Source organism: Eurypyga helias, unplaced genomic scaffold, assembly GCF_000690775.1.
Source record: "Eurypyga helias isolate BGI_N326 unplaced genomic scaffold, ASM69077v1 scaffold8316, whole genome shotgun sequence".
Taxonomy (NCBI): Eukaryota; Metazoa; Chordata; class Aves; order Eurypygiformes; family Eurypygidae; genus Eurypyga; species Eurypyga helias.
The window spans coordinates 134,322-154,656 of NW_010257210.1; the positions used below are offsets into that span (position 1 = coordinate 134,322).

Consider the following 20,335-nt stretch of genomic DNA (forward strand, 5'->3'; position numbering starts at 1 on the left):
GAAAGGGGTTTGCAATGCTAAGCAGAGGAAGTCAGTAAGGTAGTCCAAAGCAGGAGTTATATCTGAGAGTTTTGCCACCTTTTGTAGCCCTGCATTAGACACCATTTGGAGGCTGGATTTCCTGTGATGCTCCCTGGATCTTGACATCCATTTTGTCCCTTTGGATGAGGACAGCTGGCTTACTGTTTTCTTTCAAATTACAGTATGGTTTGCAATGCTAAGCAGAGGAAGTCAGTAAGGTAGTCCAAAGCAGGAGTTATATCTGAGAGTTTTGCCACCTTTTGTAGCCCTGCATTAGACACCATTTGGAGGCTGGATTTCCTGTGATGCTCCCTGGATCTTGACATCCATTTTGTCCCTTTGGATGAGGACAGCTGGCTTACTGTTTTCTTTCAAATTACAGTATGCACCAGAAACATGAGTATGTAGGTCAGAGTTAGGATACTTGTTTGAAAGAAAGTCCTGATTTTTTTTTTTTCCTCTGCTTTTTATATTTGGCAGTGACTGGATGTAAACCAGAAAGATTGCTAGCAACGACACAAGAAGATTGATCTAGAAAATTGGCAGGGGGGTTGGAACTAGATGATCCTTAAGGTCCCTTCCAACCCAAACCATTCTATGATTCCATGATTCTATGATCTACCACAGCTAGCTGTCACTGATCTAAAGGATAATATTCCTTTCTGGCTTATTGACTATAAACTTCACAATAATTTAGTTTCAGCAAGGACCAGTGAATGGTTCCTCTTCAATCCCAGAATGCCCTTTCCTATCAGTTGTTGCATACCTTCCTCTCTTTTTAGGAATTTTGAGAAAGACTCGTGAATCTGATCTCCCACTTTCTGCATGAATCCTCGAATGGCTGGGCTGTGCTATGAGAAATAAAGATAAAGCAATCTTTCCTTCTTCCATCACATTTGTAAAACAGAGCAGCTGCCAATGCACACCATGCTCCTGTGTTTCTGCCTTGGGTATGATCTGAGATTTCCTACCAGATCAAGCTCTGATGGCGTCTAAGAGGAGGACCTACCTTCTAGACTCACTGGAAGGTCTGACGTGGTTTCCAAGCTGCTCCATCTGCTCAGAATGGAGAGCTTGAACACCAGGCAGCCCAAAGGTAAAGCTGCCACTGTAAGCAGGATTCAGCTGCAGGCAGGAGATGAACAAGTGCTTCCAAGACCTCAGTTGTAACTTTAGGGTATAAGTGTGTGAAAGCTTAAGTATTTTCTTTGAGTGTGTGCTTTGCTTACTGTTACTTCACAGAACCTTTCTGTGAACAACCTGTTTTTAAGATATGGATCATGCCCAGAATTTTGCAATCTTTGACTCCATGTTTTGTACTCTCCAGGCACATTTGGGTGGCTCACATTTTAAACAATATGACAAGGGTTGATAAAAATGTGAGGAAGGAAGTACTTTTGTGAGACATTCTGTCAGGTGAACAGTTTTTACATTCATTACAGTAACACCAGTGTTAGCTTCAAGGTTAAACAGAACTCCATGTTACATGCAGAGCAGGTATTCAGCATTTCTGTTGTCTGAAAATATCATGTTTACCCTTTCCTGTACTTCCCAAACTTACACATTTATTGGAGAAAGGAATATTATTCTGAGATTGAGAACTCTGTTAATTAGCTCACAGTAATATTGATTTTAAAGTAGGTCCTTTGAGAAATTTAGCATCTAAACCAACCAGCATTTATCTCAAGTAATCTGAATAATGGTACAATATAGACTCTCTGGAATTTTCATTACTCAAATGAAGTGAAATTATCTTCACAATATACATTCAAGGCATTAAGATGTAATTTAGGGAAGTATTAATAATTATTTTATTGAATTGTTATGACTAAATAGGCAGACAGGGTTGGGTCAACAGCATTAGTAATTAAGTGGGCCAAGTGTGACATCAGAGGTAATTCTTTCAATTGCCACCTTATCTGTGCAGCTAATTTGCATGTGACAATTGTGTTGGTTGTAATGAATCAGTGCTACAAGGAAGAGGGGATAAAAATAGCAGAAATTCTTCCTACAAGGATCCTTGTCCCAGCTATCAGAATTGTTTAATTATCACTAAACTTTAATTAACTTTTACTGTTGTGTGAAAGGTCTGTGACTGTATGTTCTTTTGAATATCAATATTTGAAAAGCTTTTGATGGCACTTGTTACTTCAAGTTCACTTCTGTAAGTGCTGAATGTGAACCAGAGAGAGATCTTTAAAACATAGTTAGAGTGGGACTAGGAGTTTGTTAAGACTCCTTTTTGAATTGACCCTACTTACATCACCTTCTTTCTGCCTAGTTTGTAAATTAGGCATTTGACTTGCTAACAGCTTATTCTTATCTGTGAGGGAAAAGGCCTTTTTTAGGTTAACATGTCAGTATTAGTTTATTATTACTTCCTGACAAAATTACAGTAATGTGGGAAACTTTCTTCCAATTTTCTCTTTGGTTTTGTGGGGTTTTTAGTTGCTAAGAAAGTCATAAATGTAAAGACTGACAATAGGTCAAGGTGAGGACTGAGAATGTGTATCTGTATCAGTAGCTTAAAAGAAAAATAACATTGGAAAAATGTTATCAAATTATTATTTTGCAACATGCTCAGTCATTTCTTCCTAACATATTTTACAATCACTCTCTTTCCCCCGAGGCAAAATTTCATGCTTCTATAGGGTATTTTTCTAACACAGTCTTGTCAGGTTTGTAGGTGAAACAACAATTTGTGCAGTATCTCCAGGAATCCGATAAATCTTTCTGACCTCAAAGTACAAGTTAAGCATTTCACTCAATAATCACTCTTACAGATCTTGTTTTCATGTTAACAGTGGCAATACTAGTGAGAGGCAACCTTTCACTCATATTGAAGCTTGCTAAATTCTGGTCATTTGCCAGTTCTTGTTTGGAAATGAAATGTGCGACACATTGCCTGAAATTTTTGCACTTAATAAGAAACAGTTTTCATTATTGAAAACTACATTTCTCTTGTCATTTCTTGCAAGTCATTAAGAAATAAACTCTCTTACCTTATGGAAAAGCGATGTTGTGATGAAAATTTGTAAACTTTCTGGCATATGATTTAGATGAAGAAAAAGACAAGTTCTGGTTATTCAATGTGTCCTTAACAATATTGTGAGGAATCTTTGATTTGTTCCCATCTAGAGGACACTTTAGATGTCAATTATTTCAAGGGGATACAGTTTGGAAGGATATTAGGATTAGGTGGGCCAGAAGCAAAGCAATTCAGAATGAAGAGGAGGCTATTTTAATGATCTGTTGAGGACATGCTTGTAACAGTCCTTGTTCCCTGTGGTATCAGGTGCCTGCTCCCATCCTTCCCAGTTACGCATTTGGGGTGGAAGGGTTAAGGAACAATAGAGCTCTTTGGTATGGGACCTGTTGCCCCAACTTCCTTCAGATGCCCCCAGATGTGCTCATGCACTGTCAGGTCTCAACCAGCCAGGGTGAGATTCAGTGCAGATAAAAACTGCTGGTGGTGCAGCAGATTACTACGTGGGCAGCTGGGAGAGGGCAGGGACAACATGTAGTACTCACCAAGCAGCATGAGCGATGCAACCACCAATGCTACCCTGTCAGTACTGTATTTACCTCAGAAGTCATCCTTCCCTTGCCCACACCAACCCTGTTCTTGGGCAAGCCAATTTCCAATACACCAAAAGCATAAAAATTTGGAAGTTGCTGCCGCTTCCAGTAGCACTTGGCATCTCCAGTTGAACTTGATCTTAGCAATGGCTGCTCAGTAAATGAATTCAACTCAACATTGCAGGTAGCAGCTCTTAGACAGCTTTAGGCACCAGATTCTCTACTTTTCTTTCTCTGGCTGAGATAGTTGAGCATACTAAAAACTAGGTTAGCTGGTATGGCCAGAACTCTCACAAATCTTCTATTCCTTACATAACATTTTTTTCTTTTGTAAGAGAGAAAAAAGCTTCAAATGCAAAATATTTTTTTCTTTCTCTTTTTTTCTGCCAGTTTACATAAAGTGATGCATATGCATTTACCTCCTGATTGAGGCTTTTTTCACAGAACTTTGCAATGAAAATCTATGAAAACTCTCTCCAACCTTTATCAAGTTTTCAGTCTATTACCCAAGGTGAAGATCAAGAATAGGACCAAAAATCATATGCAGGTTTGTTCTCCACACCCCCCTCTTCCAATTTCAGTGTTGAGTTTTCAGATAAGTCTAGTGATATATCTTCCAGCTGTTTTAAATCTTCTGTACCATTTCTATTTTACTTAGATGACAGAACCAGACATTAGAATTTTTCACCATAGGTCTCATGGACGGAAAATATGTGAAGAAAGATTAAAAATAAAATTACAAAAAGGGGGCAATGAGAAACATAGTAATTCCTGCCATCTTAATGTGTTCTTCTAATCACCATGTTTTATTATCTTCAGGCACAAATCTTCAAAGTGCTTTTGTTCCTGCAGGATGGAGAATGTCTATTGGTCTTTTTTTCTTTTTAAAGAATCTTGAAAGTTGTCCTCTTTTGATAGTAAATGGAATTGTTTACAAGTTTATGACTCTTTTACTCTGATTGGATTTTAGAGTCTCTTTGAACTGCTTAATGTATTAAAATTAGGCTCTTTTTAATCGAGTAATTCTTTTGCTAGAAATCTGACATATTGCAGATTAAATTGTTTTCTAAAGATTCTGTATATCTGTATTTACATACATTTGAAATCTATTATAAAGATCTAAACTTTTTGGGAAAGTCAATATTAAGTTCAGATGGGGAGTGCCAAAGGTGATTGTATGTGAAACAGCCCAAATAAATGCCAGTGAAATCTTTTATCTCATAATGTGCCATTACGTATTTTGTTCTGAACTTTTTTATAGGAACTATCTCATATTTTGGCAATATTTCTGGGTCTTTAAAACTGTGTTGTTTTTCATATGCCTTCAGTCTCCCACATGCAGAGTCGTTTTAACTTCCTTCTTGGGCCCAACTGTTCTGTGAAACTACTGCCTTCTTACTCAGGGGATTGGTTTCCTGTATGTGCTTACAGGGAAAAAGATGTTATACCTCAGAGTGCACAGAACCAAAAAGGTAGCTGTAGGGGGTCAGCTACATTCCTAACTGGAACTTCAGAACCAGAATCTTTCCAATTCATAAGTAAGACTCTCATGCATTAATGTGACAGGAGCTTCAACAGTGTAAGCTGAAGTAAATGAGATCTGAATTTGTCCTAGTATAACAATTTTGATATATTCAATTTTGATATATTCTTATTGCTTTTTAATTCTGAGAAGCAAGTTTTTCTTCCAACTAGGTTTTCTTATAGACTTAAGAAACTAAAGTATCACAAAGCTTCTTATGTTTTTGTTACATAATAAAAGCATAATAACCCCAGTAGACATTGCCGTCCCATATTTCCTGTTATAAGAACCTCTTCTGCATATGAACATATCGAAGTTAAATCTTTGGTCTCAAATTCTCTAGTTGTCTACTAGAATAATTTATTTTTGTTGAATGTTTCAGCTAACACAGCTCAGCTATTTTTAAGGATGAAATAATGTGAAAATACTTTCTTGCATTAATTTTAATTACCTTTACCATGCCATCTCTGGAAAGTTAATTGAGGTTAAATTTGGCCCAGTTTATAATAAACGTGTGCATGGCAGCTCAGAGCAGGGAGAGAATTTCTCTTCTTGTCTCTGATCTGCTGCAGAACGAAGTGAGGTTGTCCTCACTCTCAACGTAGGAGCCTATGGAAGGAGACTGGAGGAGCACAGGAGGCATCAGGTAAAAAAAGAATCAGGGACTGGGATTAAGGTGAGAATGAGGCAGACACCAGGGAGATAGGAATAAGGAGGACTGTTTCTTTCTCTTCACAGGCATGTCTGCAAAGCAGAGAGCAGCTTTCTACTATCAGTTTACTTCTCTATGTTAAGCAATACTGGGTATATACTGAGTATCTGAAGCTACCTGGTTTGCTCTGTGGAAAGATGAAGAGCTGATTTAGCTCCGTGGCAGGAGACAATTAGATCTGTTTTACAGGAGGGATGAGTGTCTGCTACTGTTGACACTGACATGCAGGAAGAGCTTCAAAACCTGAGAGCACCGAAAGCCCAGTTTGTTGCCTTCTCAGACAGGGGACAAGGAGGCAATTTGAACTCCAGGTGTTCCTGAGTTTTGAGTACTTGATTTTGTAACCTTGACATAGTTTAAAAAATATATAGTACCAACTGCAAAGAAACAAAGTATATGAACTAATACATAAGGAAAAAAAACCAATAGTAAAGAATTAATAAAATAATTCTGTCTCTACTATGCTGCAACTCTGTGCAAAGGGATAGAATTTTTCCTGTGCCTAAGTGGTAATTGAATTGGATTTTAAACATTGTAATATTTGAAGCTGGATGCCAAGGTTACCAACACCAGCAAACTGTGTGTAGTAGCTCAGTGATGAGTATACCGTGATTTTATGTAAACATCATGGAGTGATGAAAGGTGAAATCTGAAAAACAGTGAAATGAAATTAAAGCAATAGCTGTAAACAAAATAGCTGCATTTATTAAAATGAACAAAAATCTATAGTCTTTGTTTTGGACTGGATCCTCTGTTGACTCAGTTTGCTTAAACCCATTTATGGTAGCTATTTCCAGCAGCTGGAGAATCCAGCCCAAAATGCAGGGTTTTTTCCCCCAGTTCTTACTCTTGGTTTACAGCCTCCTTTAGGTTATTTACAGGAGAAAATGGAAATTGTATTTTGTATGTGTTTACCAGGGAGAAGAAGGGGGTATTAACCCCAGCTCATCACTATCACTGCACAGCCTGTGCTGCATGCCCTCTTACACCATGTGATGTACTTAAATCGGCATGATTGCACAGCTTCTCCCTTCAGAGCAGGTCTCTGCCTGCCCTGTTCTGAATGCTGCACGCAGATTCTTTCAGGGTATGATTTGCAGACTTGTAGTCTTAAATCATACCACTTACTGTGAAATATAATTTTAAATGTAATAGCATTGCAAAGTTTCCATGATTGCTGTATAAAGACCTCCCCTAGATTTTGCAGGATACTCTGCAGAGTAGCACTCGACAGTCCTCAAGAGTACATCTGTAAACTAATCAGTCCATCTGAAAAGAGTGAAGATTTAGCAGCTGAACGGGGTAAAGTATTGCATATTCCAGTATAGAAATACTGGCAAGAAAAATGTGTTGCTGTGGGACAGGAGATTTGATATTCAGAAAGAATTCATATCCATTATTAAACCCTGATTCAGCAAAGTTTTTAAGCATGTTCTGTTATGCGCCTATTAGCTTTTCATTTTGCTGCAAAGAGCTCAACTGAGTCAGAAGCAGCAACACAAATGGAAAGGTGGAGATGAAGTCTTTCATGGATTTGCTCACATAAATTTTATTTCGTGATGATGTTAAATGAGTACAAATAATAAGAATTCTGGCTTCTGGCAAATTAGTGTTATGAGACTTCAACAAGGCTAAGAGTTCAGACAGATCATCTGTTTCTTGCAGGTTTTGTTCACAACTGTAATAGAAGCTTTTTAAAAAATGAAAAAAACACCGGATTTTTGTCTGATATGAAGTAGTCTAAGAAACAATACAAGATTGCCAGCCTACTTTTAACCATCTTGATCTGATCTCTGTCTGCAATTCCCTTTTTGAGCTACTGTTATGCCTTCTGTGATTCCAGATAGTCACTGCCAGCTAATCAAGTACCTTAACCTTCAAATGCTGACCTTACTCTCTAGGTGGTGTCAGATTCCTTGAACTTAAGGGTCATATTATCCTGTTTGTGGAGCTATAGGTCCTCTCCTAGTAGCAACTAATACAAATAGAGGCTTCAATTGTGGAGTCTTATTTTACGGACATTTGTGAGCACTTATTTTGTGTATTATATTGATGGTCTTTTTCAGCTGTTTGCATCTTAGGGCTTATTTGACCTGCCCAAAAGCAGGGAGACAAGAGCAGTGGTGGGTAAAGTTACGACTGCACCGGTACGATTAAATTAAGGAAGGTGAGGACTGTACGGGGGTTGTTGATACCACTCCACCTCTTTGGTTTCTTCTCCATTTTACTAAAAAGGAACTAAATAATTTTATCCTCATCCACTCTGCTCATCTTATTCTATGCTGGAGAAAAATGGACATCATAGAAAGTTGGGTGAGGTAGGAGGGGAACGAAAGGATTAAGTTTCCGAACGTTTCACTAGTCATGACCTTGGTTTCAGTCAAATGGAAGAAGGTTCACATCTGGTATTTGGCTTGAGTCAGAACTACAGTTTTTCCATGGGCAGTGCTGCCAGCAGTATAGTAATTGTCTGTGAGTTCAAGCACCTTTCACCATATTTTGTTATCGTGAAAACGAATGCAGTCATCAGTAATTTATTATTCTTGTCAGACACTGTAAGTTAAGCAAAATGTTCACTTTTAAATGCAACAGAAGGGCTTGTTTCAGGCTATTGAAGGCATCTGATTTTTTTCATTTTTATTCTACCTTTCTTTTTTCCATTTTTAGGGAAGCAATGTAATGGAGGACCAGGATCTCTTGGAAATAGGAATCCTTAACTCTGGACACAGACAGAGAATTCTCCAAGCAATCCAGCTTCTCCCAAAGGTATAGTTTCTGTTATTATCCCAGCAAGGGAACTAATACCTACAGCTTCCACATTATTTAAAACACGTTTTTGAATGGAGATAAATATAACCCCCTACTGTTTTTGTAGAAGTGTGGGGGGTTTTCATATGCAAATGTGGCATAGCATAATGTCATTGCATTGAACTCACTTTGTATTGATGTAATTGACAAACAAAGCAAAGGAGAGTAAAATCTGTAATTTGAAGTTATGGCTGTTTAAAATTTATTTTAATTATTTTGAGCTTTTCAATCTGTTTATAGACTGTCATTCTATATGTGTAAATAAGTCCGTCGGTGAATCCCAGATGTTTGTCTTTACACAGCAGTTGGCCTGGAAGTACTTTGCCCCTTATATAAGTATTCTTAAAAGCCTTGGATGAAACATTATTTTCCTAATACCTGCCTTTCATGCAAGATGCAGAGACTTCCTGCAGGCTTCATATTTGATTTGGTGCTGTGTACATGAATTTTGCTTCTCAGCTGTGGACAGAATAACTTGCAGTCATTTTCCCAATCATTTTTTTGCTAGCTGATTGAAAGTATAGATTTTAAAATCAGTGATAGCAAGGGATTGTTCTTATATTTTGCGTATCAGAATATATCTGTGGAGGCTTCAACTAGCATTCCAAACAAAAGAGAGAGAGGGCCTAGCATGAAAACTTACTATTTGATTTTGGAAAGCTATATAAGGGGAATGAATTAGGAGAAGTATACACTAGTAAGGCTCAGAAGTCTGCCACGTGATGCAGATACTTAGTGCAAGGTACTAGAGCAGGAATAAAACCTAGTGTAAAGTGTGTGGAGTGTTCTGGGAGCAGGATGTGTAGAATAATTAAGGTAAATAGAGCTTAGTCTGCTTGCAGTTTTGTGATACTGGAGAATGAGAAGAGTTTTTAAAGGACTTTTCGGTCTAGAGCATGAGACTGACATGGCTGGAAGAAGCTTTTTGATGCATCATGGCTTACTGGATAGATCACTGGTAAAAGAGAACAAGGGTTTCTTTGGTATGAGGATAATTATAAATTGTGAACAATTTCTGTATCTGGATGTGTTAGTCAATTCATATATACTAAGTATGAGTCCGTGCACTGAAACACTGAAGATTATTGAAGACAATAATATTCCACATGCCATATTAGGCAAGTGAGATAAATGGTACAAGTAGTAGGGTGTATAAAAGTCACATTTGATGAATTATAATAGATATTTAAGGTTTAACTACGAATTTATTAATTTTTCAGCAATGCTATCATTCAAACTACATTTTGATCTTAATCCCTGCCCTTAGCGGATGATGTATTTTTTCCATTTTGCATACTTTTTAGAGAGATCAGCTTTCTTGTATTCTTGTTTAAATTTTTCAAAATTAACAAATGGATTGTTAATATAGCATAATTTAAGTGCTATCTGCAATCAGTAACTGGTGTTTATGGAAACATTGTTAATAATGTCTGCTTTTGAATAGTATACTAATGCTGAGACCAGATTCTGTTATGAAACTCCAACTAAGGTCTTTTTAAAATGTGCTTAATGTGAGAAGGGGGGCCAAAATCAAGATCTAGAGATATTCTTGAAAGCAGTTGAGAACAACATGGCTATGCAGGTACCTGGAAGACACAACATCTTCTGAACCAAAGATAACGAAGTAACACAGAACAGCTTGAAGCATGGGCTGAATAATGGCGATGTAGTATTAAGCAGCTTCCCTGCTGAGCTAGAAAAAACAGTGCTTAAGGATCACGTTTTTAATGTGTCTTTGATGCAAGAATATTACACCAAAACAAAGGCAGTCAAAAGCTGAAGCTGTGCATCACATCTTTTCACTTAAATTACTCAGCAATGCAAGAGAGCTTACATAGTAAAAATACATAATTTCTTATTCAAAATGTAGTTCTCTTGAAGGCACAGCTGTTGGAAGAGTTATGTGGCCCAAAAATTGGGATCATGGCAAGTGTTATGTAATATAACCCACCTTTACTGTGTTTGCAACAGCTTGCTGAAATCCAGAAGACTTTCACATCCTGCAGGGAACTGTGAAACATTTCTGTATATCTGTTTGTTGATAAGTTCAGGTCTGTCATCATAGATTCAAAATAGTGCATATTGTCTAAATATTTTAAGATCCCAAACCATAATTGGAGTTTCACTAATTTGAATCTCATTAGATAAATATTCTTTTAGTTTGTTTGTTTTGAACATGTACCTCTTTTCTGTTCCTCATTTAATTTAAAACTTGATGACTCCTTCTGTTTTAGTACTTAATAGCATTGCTGATGATGTTATTTTCAGTTTTACTATTAATGTTTCCTGTCTTGTGATACTTTTTAAATCAGATTTTGAGGTAGAAGTGCTTTAAAAAGCATCTATGGTACAACACTTCGTTAAAGCCCTATACTCAGGCAGTATTGAATGATCTTCAAGAGTAAAAATCAAGCTACAAATCTATTGTCAAGATTTTAAATTCCCTTTTTTTTAAAGCTATTTTTGTTATTCTCATAAAAATTCATTTCTGCAGCTTAAAAATGCAACAGGCATTTAGTCCCTGAAAAGAAAGACTGTCTGGTTTTACTTATAATTGCTGGCTTCCTAGAGAGTGATAAATTCCTATATTTCAAACACCAGTATCTTGTTTAGGAACCACTTTCTAGCACTTGGAGTAGATTTAAATAGGAAAAAACCCCCAGATATCTGTTCAAATATAGATGAATTAATCATTGTAATTTCTTATGCAGTGTTTAATCAGTACAAAAAGGTATGTTTACCCATATTTCTCAAAGTATTTTTTCCTGATAGTTCTATGTTTGAGAAGAACATTTCATAAGAGTGTAAACTGGTATGTTTGTAAGAGACAGGCAGAGTTGAAATCTTTCATTTAGATTTCTACCTTTCTTTTTGTTGGATTAGAGCTAGTAGCCCAAATTCCCATCTGCACTAATGTAATTTAAGTTATTCAAGTTTCACATTAATATTAACTAGAGTACTTTATGGCTTATTATTATTAGATAAGATTAAGACATTCCACTAGAAATATCATCTGTAAAGTTAATTTTTGAAATATTTTATACATTGCATCAGTCTTAGAGCAAATTTCATAGCAGAGTTTTGCATTTAAGATTTTTGTGTGTGTGAAAAGAATGAAATAATAGATGATTTTATATGTTTCATTGAAGGGAAATTCAGACCTGTGGAGAGGTAGAGACAATGTCTAAAAAGACACTGAAGTTGCAAGTACAAAGACTTGAGAAAAAAAATAGTGAGAAAAGAATTGTGTGCAGGATATGCTTAATTGAGTAAGAAAATAGTAGCTGTCATGACATGATATTTTAGTCACACTTAGTGACATAGGAAATCTAAGGAGCATTGTCAAGTTCTTTCGGCATCCAAAACCTATATGTAAGTGCCTTCTCAATGGATTCCTCAAAATCTAAAATGTTTTTGAAAATAAAAGTTATTCTAGCTTATATGATAACTTAGATAAGAAAAAGGATTGTGTTTGTGTGGGATGCTCAGTGTATGGCTTCTTCTCCCAGCACATAACGGGAACACATTCTCTCGTTTGACAGATGGAAGAAAGATGTTAGCTGAAAGCAGCTTTCTCCTGGCTTCAGAGCTATTCTTAAAGTATGCAGCTTGTTACTTCCTGCATGGAGAGGTTTCAGCACAAAGCTTGGGAATCTTGTAGCGGTGGTGTGCAGGCAGCCAGCCTGTTTCCTGGATGCTTTGCAGAACCAGACAAGTAGGATATGGGCAGGGTACGAGCACTTGCTCTCTGTGAGTTGTGCTACTTGAGGAGTAAAACTGTTCTTCCAAAAAGTGCTGTATCCATTGCTCGTATGTAACAGTTTTTTGTGCAAGCACAGTTAAGTTTGGCATTTAGGAAAACAGAACTACTGTGCATGTGCACATTAACTGTGCTGTGTACGTAACAAAGACCACCTGATGATGACACCACGTTATCCTGCTCTGAGGAAGCTTTCATGTTTCTTACAGCACAGCTTTGAACAGTATTGTTTCCTTGGGGCTCTAGTTACCACCCTGTGGGATCTTCTGTGAAGCTGAGGAGATTGATGGGTTTTCTGGCCATCATAATAATGCCATTAGTAAAAGTTGGATGATAATATAATCATTAGAGAAGTAACAAGAATTTCAGCATACAATTCTGAGCTAGGCAACAGAAAGTGAGGCAGTTAAATTAGAAACTGCACTGTTTTGTCCATGTGCCTTTTCTCCCATTGAAGGTGGTATGGTTGTCAACCACTTGATTCAGACTTTGTCCCTGTTAGGGATTGAAATGCATTTGGTGCATGACTGGTGCTGATCTGGTTTACTTTCCTCCAAAAAGAAAGCTGGATAATGCGTACCCAGACAATTTTGCAAAACAAACAAATACAAAGTAGATTACTTTTAAATCATACTGTGGCACTAAACCATAGTACAGTTGGGCCAAAAAGATCACCACTAGTTCAACCCTTGAATGGGATAAAAAGCTAATGTTGCAGCTGATAGCATGTTATCTAAAGTAAAACAGGCAGAGCTACTCAGGATCCAGCAAAGGATGAAAGTTTGACTTTGGAGATGTCAGTCTGTGCTAATATCCAATTTTTGAAAGCATGCCTGTGAAGCTCTAGTTCTGTCCACTGAAGTACCAACAAATACCCGTGGGACTGCTTTTAGAAATTATACTCATAGAAACTCTTGAGATCAAAATATCATAGCTTCCACTTAGTCCACAAATTCCAGATTTAGGTCTTCTTAAGATTACATTATATGCAATTGAAATGTCCTGAATGAGACCTGTTCTTCCCTTGTGTCAGACATTGTGTCTGATGAAGAACTAGGAGGTCTTTTCAGTCTTCTGGATGTGTTTAATTTTTCCAGGAAAAAGAACAAGTATGTGTGCATCTATTTTCCTTTACATTCAGAAGATAGATTTCAACTTCAGAAATCAGAGAAAGGGTGCCTGTTGCAATGCTGGCAATCTTAGGTAGGAAACTCTGAAATCAGTTCATGGTATTCTGGATTTACTTTTGGGGCAGAATCCTGAATCAAGCAGTGCTCTGAAGTGAACATGCCTATACTGTCTTTTTACAGTAAGCTTCCCAAGAAGATGGAGAGCTTTTGATTAGTGTAAAGTCAAACATTACTATAACACAAACTTGAATAGTTACCTTTTTTAATATGTGACAAGGTAAACAGAAAACCAAATGGTTTATATACAGCTCTTCCTCACCCACTGTGTCTTGACAGGCAGGTCCGTGTTTTCACTCAGTGGATTTCTCAACAGCAGCAAATGCAAAGTCATCTTCAGGCCCTTAGGGAGCTGTGCTTATCCCCAGTGAGAGCTGCTTCTCTGCCCCTGACCACAGGCTCAATTTCTGCACAGGCACTGCAGGCAGCAACTCCACCTGGTGCCCCTGTGCCCTGTGGTCTTCACAAGTGTCACTCTCTTGAGCCTTTTCTTTCACTGCTCCAGAGGAGGAACGACCTCCTTTTCCAAAACATTAGTCCAACTGATCACATTTGTAAAGTACATAATGTATAACAGACAATTCAAAAGAGGGGAAAATAAAAAAGAACTGATAGTTCCCCATTGCAATCATCCAGAAATACTCAGATTGGTAGTTGATTGTTTCATAAAAGTTCCCAAAAATGCTGCTTAAATCTCTCAGCTAGGGCAGCAGTTTAAAAGAAAGCATTCTATGCTTGCTAAAAAGATCTTTCTTGAAAACCAACACAAACGTAAATTCACTGTAATCATAGCAATCATATAAAAAGCTGTGAAAGTCAAGTCATCTTTTTCTCCTTATACAGCAGATAAAAAGCTTGGTTTTAATACACACAGTGTTGAGATCCAACAGATAGTGATATTACCTGTGGAGAAAATAGCATTAGTTCCCCATCTGTCTGAGAAGATCAGAGAAAGCCAGAAATAATCCATGTTACTGAATTCACCTTGATGCTTCTGGTGCATATATGATTACTTTGAAACTCCGTTCATGTTTATTTGACCATCTCTCAGAGACAAAATTCAAGTAGCTTCTACCCTGATGTAAAATACTGTATAGATGTAGCAGTGATGCACCTGTAAAAAGACTGATGTACAAATGTTTTTCTGTAAAGGATTTCTCAACCCATTAGGATGCTACTTGGCATTACTATTTTATTATGAGAAACAGCTCTTTTTGGCTTCTGCTTTCTATTCATTTCAAAGGAAGTGATCCTAGTGATAGATCAATAGGACCTAGGAGAGAAACCTATGATTTGTGTCTTCTTCCATGCTTGGTTTATATCATATTTTCTTAAACATTTCTTTTTCTCTAAATCCTATGGGCTTCATTCCTAGCCTTTTCCATAGTCAGCGTGCTAAAATATCTGCAGTGAAACAGCTCACACTGATATTGTTCTTTAAAATAACAATCAGATGAACTAGCAGCAGTGTCTGTGGAAGAACAATACTGCCCCTATTCATGAGCAGTTAATATTTGAAAGGCTGTCTTGACTTGAAGCTTAGAGATTCTGTACTGCTCTGAGTCAAACAGCATGCACATAGCTGCTTAGGTGTTTGACACCACTGGTGCAAATGATTGAAATATTGAAATACAGTCGGTAGATTGGAGGCTTCTTTTATTTAAAAAAAAAAAAAGAATCAATCAGCAAATAGCATCAGAAAAGAAGCCTACAGGGCATAAATGATCTGGGAGAGGAGTCTCAGATTGTGGTGCAGTATAGGAAAAAAACATACACACAGTCCAAGAGCCATGACCAGTTAATGAGGACTTGGATAAGATGCAACTAAACTGGAGCTCTAATAACGTAAAGGGGCAGAACTTCCAGGAAGATATTTTCAAGCGGGGTTTTTTAAATTTAAAAACTCCATAACATTTTATATGAGAATCAGATACTACTAATAATACTGTCAGATAACCAACCTATCAATAAATATTTGAAAGGAAACTATTCAGCCAGCTATGAATGACAGTTAATGAGCTAGTTGATGTTATTGACAGAACAAAACTTTCCATACAGAAGATGGATACTGAAAGTTTATTAATTTTCATATATTAGACACATTTTAGAAAATCTGTTTCAGATAAGAGATTGGTTCTTGGTTCGTGACAAAACAAAATACTGGTTTTGTGCTGCAACTGCTGACAAATATTGTAGATCTGAGATTAATTTTCTGCAACAGGAGCAGCAGGAGGGGGCTGCCCTGCCAGGGCAGGTGGACTGGGAGGTGGGGGGGGGACAGTGGGGCAGGCAAGGAGCACCTGCACAAGGCCAGAGGGGCAGGGATGGTGGCAGTGACCATGGACAGCCACGTCCCAGGGCAATTCCATAGGGATGAGGTTGGGATAAGGTCAGTTCAGGAGGGCAAGTCAGCGGGTGAGGCTCAGCAAGGTACATGGCTGGGTACAGACATACCTATGGCACGGCTCGGCTGAGTGTCAGGGACATGGTCCTCAGCTCACATGCAGGTACTGCAGAAGGTTGAGCAGCCCCAACCATGCTTCTCACTGCTCTTTCTCACACGGGTCTTATCCAAGCCTACAGGGCTGCACCATCCCTGACATGGCCTTGAACACAGGCAGCCAAAATCTCTGGGGCAGGGAGAGGGAGAATGCTTGCAGAGCCTGCTGCTGCCCGACAACAGGCCAGTGTGTTTTCAGGTAGGCTATTGAGTGACCCAGTGACAGTTTTGTATATTGGCACCGAATCCAAAGAGTGCAATTGTCACACGGGTTTCAGTTGTTCTTGGTCTTTTGCTTATTGGATTGTTCAGCTGTGTTTCCTTGCCTGCAGACCTTTCCAACACACAGTAGTAGAGTGATATCCATTTTAACAACCCTCCTGACGGATATGTCCAGTGGGAATTGAGAATTCAGAAACTTCCCATGCTGTGTTTGCTTTTTATAGAGGCTGATGGGTTACCAGAATTGTAGACCAGACAAAAAAAAAAAAAAAGAGTTAAAATTGGGAATTATTAAACATAAAGATCAAATAGTAATAAATAAAAGAAATCATTTGCATAACATGCCCCATCTGGATATACTGAGAATTGTTTTGAAGGTGCTCTGCTTTGCTTTGTCGGTGAAAGGCAACAAAAATACCTTATATCTTTCAAACATCATGTGTTCCCTGTGGGGGCTCTACATATTCTTCATGTCTTCTCTGTGTTAAATTTTTCTTCTTCAGTTTATCGTTTCCTTTCTTTTCAAGTGTTGGTTGTTTAAGCATATCTCATTTCAAATCAGCTCATTTGAAATAAGCTCCCAAGGAGGCAGAACTTCCAGGGTCCTGCAACATTTTTGCAGTCTGCTGGACAGACTACTGTCAGTTTAAGATTTGAAGTAAGTCTGAATGGCAATGAAACAATGGCCATGCTTTTGACATCTAAGGTTTTCATTCTAAATTATCATGAAAGTAAATTCCAAAATGTCAAGTTCAACAACAAAACTGAAGTCTCACTTTCTAGGACTCTTTTGTTACAGGAGTGACCTGAAAGGCTGTAATTCCCATTGTAAATTATGTGATTTCTTTTGCCTCTCTTTTATGATTTAAGATAATTATTTCACTACATCATTTAAATATTGCCATTAATATTTTATATCCAACATCTGCAGCAAAAGACCAAAGAGTAAACTGCCATAACCATGATGCAGTGTGCCTGCATCACTCCTCTTTGATACTGCAGGTAATCGAGATCAAGATCATGTCATGCTGACTTTGTGCATTTGAACAGACAGATTGACAAACACTGCTGTGATTTTCAAATGCAAACTTTATTTTTTTTCTCTGCTTTGAAATCAAATTGTATTTTAAATAAACTGTGAGAAATAAATTGGTTCAGGCAAGATATTAAGATCAGAATTCTCTAATTTTTAGATTACTTTGTCACTCACTTCAAACTTAAGCTTAAAGCGTTATGCTTCTGTCACACTTCCCTTATTTCTCAGAAAGTAGGAATGTACATAAGCAGGAGAAATGGGAGACTGGCTTTCACCATGCACAGTGTCTCTGTTGCACAGTCAGAAGATCCTGCGCAAAACACAAGGTTTCTAAACCTCAAATCTTTTTAACAGTTTACCAGTTCAGTGTATTACCGAGTTAGCAATAGTTACACTTCTGCAGAAAGATGATATGTGTATAATACTGTTGAAAATTGAGGCTGTTGCATAAATTTTTCTACTTTGTTCTGCTTCTGCCACTATTGCAAATTACTTTAAAATTCATAAAAAGAGTATGGTGTAACAAGCTGCACAGGTAGAGGCTTTATACATTTTTATCTTTAATAGTTATCTTGAAATTATTCACTTGTGTCACTGAGGCAATTGTGAAAGAGAAATTGCAGCTCTTTACTTCTTAGTAACTTAACAAACATCAGAAAAATAAGATGCCACTGGTGTTTCTTACTTAGTTATGAAAACAAGATTTATGTGATTATGCTTTCTGTCTCTGTGTTGCTATATGAATGCTGGTGGTGCGCTTCTGTGTACGTCATTCTGTCAATTCCATTACAGTAATATTTGGTTCAATTGTCCAATCTCAAGCAACATTACAGACAGAGAAGAATCTAAAATACATTAAATGGAGAGGAGTTCCATGAAAAATGTGACCAGGTAGAGGAAGAAGACTTTTTTAAGCCTCCCCTGTGGGCAAAAAGATACAGTATGCCTTCAACCATTATAAAATATCAGATAACCTACTAGGAGAGATAAAATAGGAATAATATAACCAAGGCAATACATTTCATTTGTAATTTGATACCAAAAGATCCATTCCTCAGTCTAACTTCTTCCCCTTCTATGAAATCTTAGGTGCAAATCTGACATATTTTGCAGTCAGGATATTAATAATGTCTCTTTCTCACTCTTTTGCCTTCCCTCACTTACGGGTTCTCCAATGTCTAGTAAGAACTGAACTCATGCTACAACCTTAGTGTACTGTGGTTTGAAAGGCAAGCAGATGTAAGAAAAAGTTCCATTGAAGATTAAGTTTTATTACTGATTTTGCTCACAAAATTGTTTCATGTTATACTAATCATTTAAAGAGTGTTGATCAGAGAACAGGATAACTCTGACCCAAAGATAATAATATAAATAACTACTGTTTTGAAAGATGTTTAACGATTGTTATCAGTAATTATTACTCATTCTTGGTTTTCAGATGAAGCAGATTGGTCATGATGGCTACAACCCCAACTCTGTAGCTGAATGGCTGGATTCCATTGAACTGGGTGACTATACCAAATCGTTTCTAATTAATGGCTATACATCGATGGACCTTGTGAAAAAAATCTGGGAGATTGAATTAATTAATGTAAGTTGATCAATTTAGAGCAGTAGTTCCTCCTAAATACATTATAGTACCTGCCATTCCATGACAAAGAGAAAGCACAAAAGCAAATTACACTACAAATACTCGTCAAGTACTGTTAATGATTACAGCTTTCATGCCTGTACCTGGGTCGGCTGTACCCTTTGCTTCCATTTGATTTTCCATGATCTTTTGCATGGTATTCAATCAGCATGATTGTGTCACCACTTCAGGATGCTGAATGACATTTAAAAATAGATTTTAGTAGTTTATAGTCACAAGGCACATCTTTACTTCTGAAGTGCCTAACGTACTTCTTGTAAAGATACTTAAAGGGTTTTTTTTTCACATGCTCTGACTAAATTAAACATGAAATAATGAAACTTTAAATATAGTTAATAAGTTATGCTAAAGGAACAAAATATTTTATTTAATTATCACTTTTGCTTGAAACTTTATTTACATGAATCAGTTGAATTAGATGCCCACATGTGAGCAACCATAAACTTTACTGTGGACTGCATGGCAGAGTAATTTGGAATTAGATTAGTTTTGTACTATTACAGTGAAGACATTGACAGTACAGCTTTGCCAATGGAATTTTCATAGAAGTTATGTGTCTGAAACTGTGTTGTTTCCTTTTATAAAAGGCAGATGATTATAGGTTTGGATCTGCTGTGACTTTGGAAATCAACTGTGTTGTCAGTTTATCTGAATTTAGAGCAATTCCTACATGGGGAAAAGCCCAATGTCATATCTTACTGGCTGTTCACAGACAAGAGTCTGTGATTTTCCTTCCAATACAGGGGATACTGCATCTCTGCCTCTAATTAGTGCCTAAGTCCCAGAACAGTCAAAGGGCTATAAGTAACCATAGGCCATCAAGCATAAGATAGAGCAGCTGATACAGCTTTATACTGGGAAACAGTTCCCAGTGTGTCCAAGGCTGGAGAAATGGGAAATATAATGATGGTGTGAAGCCATATTTCAGGACAGTAACTGGTGCATGAGGCACAAGCAGGTATTGCCCAAGACCAGCATCTAAAGAAAAGAAAGAAAGGGGGAAAAAAAAAGGGATTTCATATTAACTGAAAGGCAAAACAATTGCATGTTAGAATTCTTGCTGTCACATTACAGTTAATGTAATCTAGCACAAAATTGTTGAGTAAGAGTAAGGATGTCATAGTTTATCCCAGCTGGAAACTAAGCATCACACAGCCATTCATTCACCTTCCGCCCCCAGGTGAGATCAGGGAGAGAACTGGAAAAAAAAATTAATGTGATGAGATAAAAACAGTTTAATAGAATAGCAGAGGAAGAGTAAATAATAATAAAGGAATATACAGAAATAAGTGATGCACACTGCAACAATTGCTCCCCACATGGTGATTGATAGCTCA

General features: G+C 37.4%; 1 protein-coding gene across 1 annotated transcript in view; it reads left to right on the forward strand.

Annotated features, from left to right (window-relative positions):
• Positions 1–18,938, forward strand: part of LOC104511356 (ankyrin repeat and sterile alpha motif domain-containing protein 1B-like) — a gene marked incomplete at both ends in the record, with an annotated part of 142,676 nt that extends 123,738 nt beyond the window's left edge. Inside the window, 2 exon segments of the mRNA XM_010153931.1 lie at positions 8,502–8,600; positions 18,786–18,938. Of these exon segments, the coding sequence (XP_010152233.1) occupies positions 8,502–8,600; positions 18,786–18,938 (252 nt within the window).
• Positions 18,939–20,335: the final 1,397 nt, after the last annotated feature.